Genomic DNA, 13019 nt, shown 5'->3' with positions numbered 1-13019 from the left:
GGTACCCTTCCTTTGATATTTAGGACAGGCCACCACCCATGTTTGAACCCAGAATGTAAGAAAGGACGGGTGTGGGGGAATCTGCATGGAAATCATGGTCAGTGGCAGATTGAAGACCAGACCCCGTGCTCTCTTGGCTCCCAGCCTGGTGCACCTTCCCCAAGGCTGCAGGGAACATGGAGGGAGAACTGTCCCCCCTCCCCACAGAGACACAGACAAGCTGGGAGCTGCATGACACTTGGCCAGGCCGATGGGCCCAGGCTTGGGTTTTGCAGGCGCCTCTGCTTACTTTGACCACACTAGAGTTCCCCTACAGATTAGAGACAAAATGCGATGGACACAGGAAGAGACGAGACATCGTCGGCTTCCTGTAGCTGGAGACACCAGCTGAGTTTGTTATTTGGGGCTCAATGGAGCTGGGCTCTGGGGCGTTGGTGGCAGTGCTGAGGGGCCTCTCGCTGCCTCCGTCATGCCATCTGCTCTCACCGTCCTCTTCCTCGGTGAGTGTCAGAGAAAGCCAGTGCACGTGCCCACTGATTTCTCCTTCCCCAGCTGATGGAGATAAAACGCAATTGGCCTCTAGGTCGCCTCGGCCTCTCCTTGCCCTGCCCCAGCCACCCCTCCATGGGCTCCTGGCAGATGGATCCGCGCCGTTGCCCTGCTGAGGGGTGGGGGGCCCCCGTGTCTCTTGTGTCGCTAGCCCAGCTCTCTCGCTCTTGGATTTGGGGAAAAAGCATCCAGGAGACTCTCTCCCTGCAGCCCCCTGTCTCGGCCTCGTCACTGGGGCCGGGCTGTGGGGACGGGGAACAGTGACCGTGCCGGGGTCTGTGTCTCACGGCCTGTCTCCTCCTGCCTGCAGAGCCCAGCTACCCCAAACCCAACATCTCCCTGCACCCAAGTGGGGGGTCGCCCCGGGGGGAGCCGTGACCGTCCGGTGTGAGTGTCGGTGTCGGGGAGCGAGGGTCCTTCTATATAAAGCTGGACACCCAGAAGCACGGCAGGGCAAAGACCCCCCAGAGGATGTGGCTCAATTTTCCATCCACAAGATGAGCCAGAGAGATGCAGGGAGCTACAGCTGCCGATATAGCATCAAATCCGACCTGTCCATCTGGTCAGAGCCCAGCGACACCATGGAGCTGGTAGTAGCCGGTGAGGGGCCCAGCTCAGCATCCCTGCTCCCAGCCCCACACCCAGCTGGATACTCAGAGGGGCTTAGCCCCAATGGGGCGCTCAGAGCCAGGCTCTGCCCTGAGCCCTAGATCCAGCAGAGGGGACGCCCGGCTGGGGAGCGGGGATGGAGTCACTGGGGGATTCCCCAGCCAGGGGGAGCAGAAACTGCTGGAGATTCAGGGCAGAGGAAGGGGGGATCCCTGCCCCCAGGGAGGCTGCAGAACAGGGGGCCTTTCCCAGGGGGATGTTCCCCCAGCTGACCCCGCTCTGGGGACACACAGAGGAGTCAGGGCCCAGAGGATGCCCAGCTGGCTCCGGCCCCAGCGCTGAATTCACTTCCCACCAGCCTGGACAATTAAACCCATAACAAACGCCTGGTCGTGGGGCGAGGGGCCCAGTCGCTGAGTCACTGTTTCAGCCTCTTCCCACCCGGGCCTGGGTGCTGGTTCCGTCCCTCCCCAGCCCCAGCCCACGCTCGATTTCATCCCACAGAGGGAACCGACCCAGCTGGGCCCCAGCAGCCGGATCCCGCCATGATGGAGCCGGAGGGAGAAGGTGAGCCGGAGAAATGGAACAATTCATCCCCCAGGGAACAGGGCTCCTCGCTCCAACGCCCACGGGGCCAGTCGGGTTGTTTGGAGGGGGATGGTCCCTGCAGACAGTGCTGATGGGTTCATTTCTTCTATATAGAGGGTGATGGACAGATCCATGGGGACGGACGGCCACGGGTCGGTGGGAATATGAGTCTGTGGGAAAGTAGGGAGGTGGACAGATGGGAGCGTGTTTGGTGAGGGATAGAAAGATGGACTAAAACCTTGTCTACATGAAAACTGCACCTGAAATGACGAATCCCGTGTGGTTCCCAACCGCCCCCCCCGTGGTGATCTCAGAGCAAGTCTGGACTGTTGGATTAGCCGTCCCATCCGGTTTGATACAGCCCCGTTTGGCAGATGAGCTCACCTTTAGCTCTCTAGACACAGGGACGTTCCTCCTCCCAAATAGGAACAGCCGCACCGAGACTGACTCCTCAGTGACTCCAGGTGTGAATGGCACCTCCTGGCATGCCTCTGCTAGAGACAAACAGGAGGAAGTGAGTGTCCCCCCCAGGGAGGGAACGGGGCGGGGGGTCCCCATTCTCCACCAACTAAAATCCATCCCTCCTCTCCCTGGGACTGACAGTGAAGATCGATGCTGAGTCAGCAGCTGGGGGCAGATCGCTGAGTCGCTGTTTCTTCCCCTCCCCAGGCCCTGGTGTACGCTGGTTCTATTCCCACAGAGGGAACCGCCCTGATCCAGCCTGGAGCGGCGCCAGCTCCCACCCGCCCGAGCAGAGCAGGGCCAGATACCAGGGCCGGGGCGGGAATCACCGTCCAGCCAGCCCTGGAAACAGCCTTGTGGTGCCCAGGGGCTGGGGCTGGTTGCAGGGAATGACGGGGGAGTGAAGCTGGGTGGGTGAGGCCCAGACTCCACAGGGAGGGGATCATTGACATGGGGGGAAGGAGAAACAGACCCACTGCCCCTCACCCATTGCCAGGCCCTCAGCTCCCCAGATGCCTGCTGCCCTGCAGGTCACTGCCTGGGAACTGTGGGGGGATCCCAGGGGAGGGACGGGGCTGTGGGGGCTGGGTCCTGCTGGGTGCACAGGTGCTGGGGCAATGAGCCCCCTCCCTGGGCCTCATGATCTCTCCCTGGCAATAGGGGTGACCATTATCCAGAATTTCCTCTGCTCTTGCTTGCCCTCCCCCATGGGGCTCCCAGGGGACCCCCGACCCATCCCCCACAGATGTTTTGCTGCCTCTGGCTGCTCCCTGGGCACCACGGGGTGCGGGGAGCAGCGGGTTACGTCCCAGCCTCCCCCAGTGCGCACTGCCTGGCTGTGACTGGCAGCAGCTGAGATACCCCGGGGATGGGCTCACTGCACAGCAGACAGGCCGGGGCAGAGGCACCTGTGGGGGTGGACTGAGGGGTCCTACGGGGACAGGGAGCTGGGGTGGTTCCCTGTCCTGGGGGGCCTGGGGCCCTGCGTCTCTGACTGTCACAGTCCCCTGGCCAGGCCCTGGGATGCCGGGTGGCTCAGAAGGGAAGTTCACCCACTCTCTTTGGCCCCCAGCTGCTGATCTCCCCGTCTGAGCCGCGGAGTGACTCTCCCCTTCCCCCCGCAGCAGCCCCCCTGGGATGCCCGGATTTCACCCACGCCGACATCGCCCACCTGGCGCTGAGCGCCATGGTCCTGCTCATCGTGGGGCTGATACTGGCTGAGGCCCACTACAGCCGCCCGAGGGTGGTGTCCTAGGTGAGGTGACCCCCACTTCTGTGCCCCTTGCTGCCCCCAGGGGCTGGGTCTAGTGTGACACGGGCCCCTCTAACCTGCCATCTCTCTGCACCCCCAGAAGCCTGGATCCAGCCATGCAGAGAAGAAAATCTCCCCGGGGGACGAGCTGATCCCCCTTGGGGGGCTGAAACGCCGGCACAAAACCTCCTGCTCCCAAACACTCCTGCCTCGGTGAATCCCCCCCCCAACAGCTCCTGACCTGACAGCAACACCCCAGGATTGAACCCCGAACCCCGCGAGCACCAGCCCCTGCAGCACCAGTTAGAGGAACTGCCCCTGTGCTGGGCTCATTGGGCTCCCCGCGGAGCAGCCCCTGGACAGCGTCAAACGGGACAGTCTCTGCCCAGGGCTGTCAGTGGACAGCGGGGAGCCTGCGTCTTGCATGGCACTAGAATAATGGCACTTATTGCCCCCCCCCCGCTCTCCATCCCCCTCCTCTCTCTTCAGCGGGGTCCCCCAGCCACTTTTCTCTCCCCTCTTTCTCCCTAGACCTCTCCCACCCTGTATTTCTCTTGTACAAACCCTCAGAGTTGCCCCCCAAATCTCCCCACCTCAGAGGGGGCTGTGATACCGGAGCCTCCCAATGTCCCCCCCGTGGTGGGTTCAGCCGACGAAGGCGAGTGAGAAGTTCAGGCAGCCTCACGAGAACCTGGACGAATGAACGTTGGGGGGAAAGTTGGCGAGGAAGAAAGACGGGATTTGTCCAACCCAAGAGGCCACCGGACAGACCCCATGGGTTGGGCTGGGGCCCACCTGGGACACGGGAGAAGGGGGGGAGCAGAAATCCATGACCCAAAATTGGGATGTCAGAAACGAGGACTCATTGGTGGATAAAATACTGCGGGGACGGGCTGTGCCACCCACCACCCTTTGGGGCCTTAAAGAAAGAGACTTGCTTCACCCTCCTGGCTGCCACCCCCCGTCTCCTGGGCCCCCCGCGCTGTCCGGACCCTGCTCCGTGGAGACGTCCTGAGCAGAGCGGCTGGAGAGAGGGACCGCGACGCCATCGCCCCTCCTCTGGCTGAACCCCCAACCTGGGAGGAAATGGGGTTGGACTTTCATAGCAGCCGCGGCGACACCAGATCCAGCCCAGCTCCACTGGCTCCTCTGCCCCCCAGGACAGTCGCTAGCGTCTCTGGGGCCAGTGGGGAGACGCCCAAACCCGGGGGATTTTCCGGCTAGAGACTCGCTCCAGCGAATGGGGCCGGGGCCGGAACCCCTCGTTTCACACGGCGCCTGCCACGGCTCCCTGGTTCCTGCTCTGCTGGGTCTGTCACAGCCGGTCCCAGGGGTCACTGGGGGTTTGCCATGGAGCTGAGCAGGCTGCGGGCTCTGGACCCCGCCCAAGCCCGTGTTTAACCCTGTTCAGTGTGGGGCAGGGGCTGGGGCGTGTTCGCACCTCGGGCCCTTTATTGCGTCTCCATGACACAACAGGGCCCAGAGTGATTTAGCCTCCGGCGTTTCTGGACCCCCCCACAGCAGGTGCTTGCGGGGAGCCAGCTGGGGGGAGCCGGGAGTTTGTGCGAAGTAGGTTGGGAGAGTGGGTAGAGGGGAGAGGGGTCAGGATGGAGGCAGGACTTTGGGGGCAGACAGGCTCCCCACAAAGGTCAGAGCCGCGGGCCAGGATTGTTTGGGGAAGTGAGGGGGGAGGGGGCAGACGGTGCCCCTCTCAGGGAGTGTGAGGATGTGAGGCAGCAGGGAGAGGGGAGTGTTGACCTGGGAATGTGCCCTGGGGATGGGAGACCTGAGAGCCTGTCACCTGAGCCAGGAGGGGTGGGGGAGGTGACACCTCTGCCCAGGAATGTGGACGGAGGCTGCAGCAGGGAGCCTGCTTGGGGGGGTTTAGTTTTCAGTTTGGTGCTGGGTGGAGGAACACAGGGAACCCCAGGGCTGGGGTCTAAGCTCCCTGCTCCCCCAGAAGGACTTGACTGAGGGGTCCTGGTTGTACCCACAAGCTCTGTTTTAGACTGTGTTCCTGTTGTCCAATAAACCTTCCATTTTACTGTCTGGCTGAGAGTCTCAGTGAATCCCAGGAAGAGGGGTGCAGGGCCTGGACTCCCCCACACTCCGTGACAACTGGTGGCAGAGGTGGGATCTACTGCACCCCGTGAACGGCGCTTCCTGCAGTAAGTGACTGGGGAGCAGTAAAACGAAGGGGGATTGACGGGGACCAGGTGTGCTGAAGATTGAGAGAGACGGTTTCAGGGGGCGGTTAACCCCTGGGAGTGTGTGACCAGAGAAGGACTTTTGCAGTAACAGGGTCCCCCGGGGGATTGCAGCGAGCGGTCCCAGGGACGGAGGAGTCTGCAGCTCGACCCTGGTAAAGAGGTGGTGACCTCAAGAAGGACTGGCACACGAGGGGTTTTTCCTGGAAACCGTGGAAAGCTGCCCGGCCTGCGAGTGGCCAGCAAGGGGCCTTAAGAGTGACCTGGTGGAGCTGTGCAGGCAGAGGGGGCTGCGCACTGGGAGGTCCACCAAGGAACAGCTGATTGCCCAGTTGGAGGAGAGGGATCGCTTGGATGACCCGATCCCTGCCCCTGAGGGAAGCCGCCCGGTGGACGTAGCGTGGGCCCTGGGGCCTGACCGGGCTGGGAGGGATCAGACTGCTGCCGAGGACATCCCAGAGACCCTTCCTACCTATGCCTTGGGGAGGGGTTGGGGGAAGCCCAGTGAAGACCGAAGGCACCCTGACCCCGGCAGCCAGCAGGGGATCCTCCCAGCGGAGCTCCCCTTCCCTGGAGCTGAGGCGGCTGGAATGGGAGATGGAGATGAAAATGAGGGAGCTGGAGGACCGTGAAAAACAACGTCAACATGAGGAGAAACAACGTCAACATGAGGAGAAACAATGTCAACATGAGGAGAAACAAGGTCAACATGAGCAGGAGGAGAAGGAGAGGGAACGTCAGGAGAAGGACAAACAAAGACAGCATGAACTGGAGCTGGCCAGGCTGAGGAGCAGTGGGGCCCCGGCTGTGGTGAGTGTGGGGGAACCCAAGACTGCAAGGAACTTTGATAAGTGCTTCCTGGCCCAGCGGAAGGAGGGGGAGGACATAGATAGCTTCCTGACGGCCTTTGAGAATGCCTGCGAGATGCACAGGGTTGACTCTGCAGACAGGCTCCAGATTCTCACCCCCTTATTGGACCCCAAAGCCATGGAGGTGTACAGCCGAATGACGGGGCGGAGGCAGGGGACTATGAACTGTTCAAACAGGCCCTGCTCCTTGAGTTTGGGCTGACCCCCGAGAGGTACCGGAGAAGGTTCCGGAGTCAGCGTAAAACGCCTGAGGTCACCTACCTACAACTGGTCAACCGGATGCAGGGATATGCCCGCAAGTGGACAGCTGGGGCCCAAGCTAAAGAGGACCTGCTTGACCTAATCGTGCTGGAGCAACTGTATGAACAGTGCCCTTCCGACCTGAAGCTGTGGTTGGTGGACAAAAACCTCGAGAACCCCCAGCACGCAGGGCAGCTGGCTGACGAGTTTGTGAACAGTCGGTCAGGGGGTAACCGGGAGGAGTCCCAAAAGGACAGGCCCCCCCCGATGCAGAGAGAGAGTCACCATGGGGCCTCCCAGTGGGGAAACAGGGAGAACCCCCATTCCAAAGGGGAATGCCTGGCGTCGGGCCCCTCCGACCCGCTCGAGGGGACCAACGTGACCTGAGCTGCTATCACTGTGGCCAGAGAGGCCACGTACGGTCCCAGTGCCCTGGGCTCAGGGACAAACTGAGCAGACCCAACCTACCCAGGGTTAACTGGGTAGGGATTCAGCTGGATGAGGGGCAGACAACCCAGGCAAGGGGGGCTACCAGTTTACCACCTGCTCCGGAGGGAAGAGTACCCCAGGCCAGCTCCGCCAGAGGGCTGGAGGCTCTGGACTCAGGGTGCTCGGTTTACAGGGGGGGCGCGGGGTTGTCCCTCCGGAGAGAGTGCCTTGTTCCCCTGGAGGTGGATGGGAGGAAGGTCAATGGATACTGGGATACGGGCGTGGAGGTGACGCTGGCCCGACCCGAGGTGGTGGCCCCAGATCGGGTGGTGCCCAACACCTACCTGACCCTGACAGGGGTGGGCGGGACCCCATTTAAGGTGCCCGTGGCAAGGGTACACCTGAAATGGGGGGCCAAGGAGGGCCCCAAGGATGTGGGGGTACACCACCATTTGCCCACTGAAGTTTTGATGGGGGGAGACCTAGAGGACTGGCCAAGCAAGCCCCAGACTGCCCTGGTTGTGACCCGTAGCCAGAGCCGGCGAGGGGCACTGCACCCTGACCTTGGGGAGGGTACCACACCGGAGGCGCAGGACCCTTCCCTGGTGGGGAGGGAGCGCCGAGGGGCACGGCTCAGAGAGGCTCAGGCCTCAGACCTGGCCACTGAGGGGGAACCGGGCCCCATCCCTTCCCCAGCCGCTGAGTTCCAGGCCGAGTTGAGGAAAGATCCCTCCTTGTGGAAGCTCAGGAACCTGACCGACCTCAGTGTGGGACGAACCATGAGGAGAGGCTGCCAGGAGAGGTTCCTGTGGGAGAAGGGGTTCCTGTACCGAGAATGGGCTCCCACAAGGGAAGTAGAGTCCTGTGGGATCAGGAGGCAGCTGGTGGTCCCCCAGAAGTATCGCCGCAAGCTCCTGTACCTGGCCCATGACATCCCCCTCGCAGGGCACCAGGGAATCCGGCGCACCCGGCAGAGGTTGCTACAGAACTTTTACTGGCCCGGGGTCTTTACCACGGTCCGGCAGTATTGCCGATCCTGTGACCCCTGTCAGAGGGTGGGGAAGGCCCGGGACAAGGGGAAAGCGGCTTTGAGACCTTTGCCCATCATAGAGAAGCCTTTCCAGAAGGTGGCCATGGACATCATGGGGTCTCTCAGCAAGACAACCCGGTTGGGGAAGAAATATATTCTGGTGGTGGTAGATTTTGCCACCCGCTACCCCGAGGCAGTGCCCTTAGCTTCCATTGAAGCAGACACTGTGGCCGATGCGCTCCTGACCATTTTCAGCCGAGTGGGGTTCCCCAAGGAAGTCTTGACAGACCAAGGGTCCAACTTCATGTCGGCCCTGCTACGGTGCTTGTGGGAGAAATGTGGGGTCCAGCACGACTGGGCCTCAGCTTATCACCCCCAGTCCAATGGGCTGGTGGAGAGGTTTAACGGGACGCTAAAGATGATGCTGAAAACCTTTATGAACCAGCACCCGCAGGATTGGGACAAGTACTTACCTCTCCTGCTGTTCGCGTACAGGGAGGTGCCCCAGGAGTCTACCGGATTTTCACCTTTCGAACTGTTATATGGAAGGAGGGTAAGGGGCCCCCTGGACCTGATGAGAGACGAGTGGGAGGGGAAGGCCACTCCCGACGGTGAGTCAGTGGTGGAGTATGTCCTGATCTTCCGAGAGAGACTGGCTGAACTCATGGGCCTGGCCAGGGAGAATCTGGCCAGAGCCCAGAAGAAGCAGAAGGTCTGGTATGACCGCACGGCACGGGCCCGTGCCTACGCCACCGGGGATCAGGTGATGGTTCTCATCCCCGTGAGAAAGAACAAACTACAGGCCACCTGGGAGGGCCCTTTCAAGGTCATCAAGCAGCTCAATGAGGTAAACTATGTGGCTGAGCTGTCAAACCGGGCGCACCACCGCCGGGTGTACCATGTGAATAAGATGAAGCCATATTATGCCAGGGGGAATGTGGTGTTGGCCGTGTGTGGACAGTGGGAAGAGCAGGGAGATGACCCTTTAGTAGATCTATTCCCTGGGACCAGAGCTGGTTCCCCCCTGGAAACAATTCCCCTCTCGGATCAGCTAACCCCTGCCCAGCAAGCTGAGGTCTGGGGGGTGCTGCATCCGTACCGACAGCTGTTTTCCAACCAGCCTGGATGCACTAATCTGACTGTCCACCGGGTGCAGACACGGTCGCACCCACCGATAAGATGCTACCCCTTCCGAGTCACAGGGAAAACTGCTCAGGACCTGGAAAGAGAGGTCCGGGACATGCTGGCTTTGGGGTTGATCCAGCCATCTGCCAGCCCTTGGGCCTCGCCGGTGGTGCTGGTTCCCAAAAAGGACGGGTCGGTCCGGTTCTGTGTGGACTATCGGAAGCTCAATGCCATCACTGTATCTGATGCCTACCCCATGCCCAGGCCGGACGAGCTCCTAGACAATCTGGGAGGAGCTCGGTACCTCACCACCATGGACCTTACAAAGGGCTACTGGCAAGTGCCGCTGGATGCAGATGCCTGACTGAAATCGGCCTTTATCACCCCTCTGGGGCTCTATGAGTTCCTGACCCTGCCTTTCGGCCTCAAGGGAGCGCCGGCCACCTTCCAGCGCCTAGTGGACCAGCTTCTGAGGGGGATGGAGAGTTTTGCCGTGGCGTATATTGATGACCTCTGTGTCTTTAGCCAGACCTGGGAGGACCACGTGTCCCAGGTTAGACAAGTGCTGGACCGACTCCAGGGGGCTGGGCTGACTGTAAAATCGGAGAAGTGCAACGTGGGGATGGCTGAAGTATCTTACCTGGGCTATCGGGTGGGGAGCGGCCGCCTAAAGCCGGAACCAGCCAAGGTGGAGGTGATCAGAGACTGGCCCGCTCCCCACACCAAAAAGCAGGTCCAAGCCTTTATTGGGATGGCAGGATACTACCAAAGATTTGTGCCCCACTTTAGCGCCATAGCCACCCCCATCACTGAGCTATGCAAGAAGGGGAAGCCAGACAAGGTGGTCTGGACTGAGCAGTGCCCCGAGGCTTTCTGGGCACTGAAGGAGGCTCTGGTCAGTGGCCCAGTTCTGGCAAACCCAGACTGTGACAAGCCCTTTATGGTGTTCACCGACGCCTCAGACATGGGACTGGGGGCGGTGTTAATGCAGGAGGATGAAAAGGGGGAGAGACACCCCATCGTGTATCTGAGCAAGAAGTTGCTACGCCGGGAGCAACACTATGCGGCCATCGAGAAGGAGTGCCTGGCCATGGTGTGGGCCCTCAAGAAACTAGAGCCCTATCTCTTCGGGCGACACTTCTACACCGTCTACATCGACCACTCTCCCCTGACCTGGCTGCACCAGATGAAAGGAGCCAACACCAAGCTCCTGAGATGGAGCCTGCTCCTGCAGGATTACGACATGGACGTGGTCCACGTGAAGGGAAGTGCCAACATGATAGCGGATGCATTGTCCCGGAGAGGGGGCCCTGAACTTCCCCAGGTCACTGGTCAGAGTGACCCCGCTCAGTTCAGTCTGGAAGGGGGGAGAGATGTGACGATGTGACGCAGCAGGGTCGGGGGAGTGTTGACCTGGGAATGTGCCCTGGGGATGGGAGACCTGAGAGCCTGTCACCTGAGCCGGGAGGGGGAGGGGGAGGTAACACCTCTGCCCAGGAATGTGAACAGAGGCTGGAGGAGAGAGCCTGCTGGGGGGGGGGAGTTTCAGGTTTGGGCTGGGTGGAGGAACACAGGGATCCCCAGGGCTGGGTCTGAGCTCCCTGCTCCCCCAGAAGGACTGGACTGAGGGGGTCCTGGGTGTACCCACAAGCTCTGGTTTAGACTGGGTTCCTATTGTCCAATAAACCTTCCATTTTACTGGCTGGCTGAGAGTCATAGTGAATCCCAGGAAGAGGGGTGCAGGCCCCGGACTCCCCCACACTCTGTACACTCCGTGACAAGATCCTTTTCCCTTCCCTGGTTGGGTTGTTCGCCACCCCGCTGTGTCTTTCGTCCTCTCCTAGCTCACTCTCCTGGCTTTCCATCGGATGCTGCAGTCAGGTGTGTGGCACCCACCCCACTTGTCCTGCCTAAGGAGAACGGACCCAACCCGGGAGCGGCCCTGGCCAGATTGTAACCACCCAGGGTCCGAGCAGCAGGGACCAGGGTCGCCTTGCAGCCAACGCACCCACTTGTCACTAACTCACGGCCAGCACCCGAGACCATCCCCAGAAGCCGTATTTCACCCCCATTTCCATCCTGTCTTTCCCGCACCTCCCTTCTGTCTGTTTGCTAGGAGCGCGGTCAGCGCCTGCCCTTCCCGTCTGTCGGGAGAGTGAAATGAACCCATTCGTCCCCACAAAGCCTGGCTGTTTTGGAAACAAGCGATTCTGCTCTGGTGACTCCTGTCATAAATATAAAGGGGAGGGTAAACCCCTTTGAAATCCTTCCTGGCCAGGGGAAAGCTCCTCTCACCTGTAAAGGGTTAAGAAGCTAAAGGTAACCTCGCTGGCACCTGACCAAAATGACCAATGAGGAGACAAGATACTTTCAAAAGCTGGGAGGAGGGAGAGAAACAAAGGGTCTGTGTGTCTGTCTATATGCTGGTCTTTACCGGGGATAGACCAGGAATGGAGTCTTAGAACTTTTAGTAAGTAATCTAGCTAGGTATGTGTTAGATTATGATTTCTTTAAATGGCTGAGAAAAGAATTGTGCTGAATAGAATAACTATTTCTGTCTGTGTATCTTTTTTTGTAACTTAAGGTTTTGCCTAGAGGGGTTCTCTCTGTTTTTGAATCTAATTACCCTGTAAGATATCTACCATCCTGATTTTACAGGGGGGATTTCTTTATTTCTATTTACTTCTATTTTTAGTAAAAGTCTTCTTGTAAGAAAACTGAATGCTTTTACATTGTTCTCAGATCCAAGGGTCTGGGTCTGTGGTCACCTATGCAAATTGGTGAGGTTTTTTATCCAACATTTCCCAGGAAAGGGGGGGGTGCAAGTGTTGGGAGGATTGTTCATTGTTCTTAAGATCCAAGGGTCTGGGTCTGTAGTCACCTAGGCAAATTGGTGAGGCTTTTTACCAAACCTTGTCCAGGAAGTGGGGTGCAAGGTTTTGGAAGTATTTTGGGGGGAAGGACGCGTCCAAACAGCTCTTCCCCAGTAACCAGTATTAGTTTGGTGGTGGTAGTGGCCAGTCCAAGGACAACGGGTGGAATATTTTGTACCTTGGGGAAGTTTTGACCTAAGCTGGTAAAGATAAGCTTAGGAGGTTTTTCATGCAGGTCCCCACATCTGTACCCTAGAGTTCAGAGTGGGGGAGGAACCTTGACATGGTGGCATAGTGGTGGGATTAACCTGAAATCATTTTGAGATCCAGTTGAGATTTTTTTGAACTAGAAATACAGATTTTAAAAAGGAAATTTTTTTTTTCTCTTTGGAAAGGAAGTCCAGAAAGCAGCTGAAACTGAAAGCAGCTTGTTTTTTCTCTGCTTTGTGGCCAAGCAGAGACAAAAGGGGATTATCTTTGTGAATTGCAGGTTTTCTTTGCCTGGAGGCAGGGTACTTAACTCCTGCAGGGAAATTCACAGTCTTCCAATCCAGAGGTTTTTTTTTTCTTTTCTTCCTAAAAGTAAATAGGGGGTGTGTGTTCTACCCATTTGCTTTTTCTTTGGGCTGGGTAAGCAGGTTTCCAAGTAGTTGGAGGTTTTTTGCTTTAATTTGGGCCCAGAGCAGAGACAAGGGAATTGTCTTTTTCTGTAGGCTGACAATCACTATCAGAGAATAGGTATTCTATTCCAGCACAGCAAAATTTTACAGCCAAGTTTTGTTTGTT

General features: G+C 58.9%; 2 protein-coding genes across 2 annotated transcripts in view; one reads left to right on the top strand and one right to left on the bottom strand.

Annotated features, from left to right (window-relative positions):
• The window catches only part of LOC144279334 (alpha-1B-glycoprotein-like), a 937253-nt gene that overhangs the window by 545616 nt on the left and 378618 nt on the right, over positions 1–13019 (bottom strand). The window lies entirely within an intron of this gene.
• LOC144279241 (immunoglobulin superfamily member 1-like) overlaps positions 1–13019 on the top strand; it is a 77362-nt gene that overhangs the window by 42516 nt on the left and 21827 nt on the right. The window contains 4 exon segments of the mRNA XM_077840731.1: positions 860–904; positions 907–1149; positions 3333–3451; positions 3992–4118. Coding sequence (XP_077696857.1) covers positions 860–904; positions 907–1149; positions 3333–3451; positions 3992–4118 — 534 coding nt within the window.

The sequence above is a fragment of the Eretmochelys imbricata genome, chromosome 23 (genome assembly GCF_965152235.1).
Source record: "Eretmochelys imbricata isolate rEreImb1 chromosome 23, rEreImb1.hap1, whole genome shotgun sequence".
NCBI classification, from domain to species: Eukaryota; Metazoa; Chordata; order Testudines; family Cheloniidae; genus Eretmochelys; species Eretmochelys imbricata.
The sequence above is the reverse complement of the archived record's forward strand: the minus strand, read 5'-3'. Positions and strand labels throughout refer to the sequence as shown.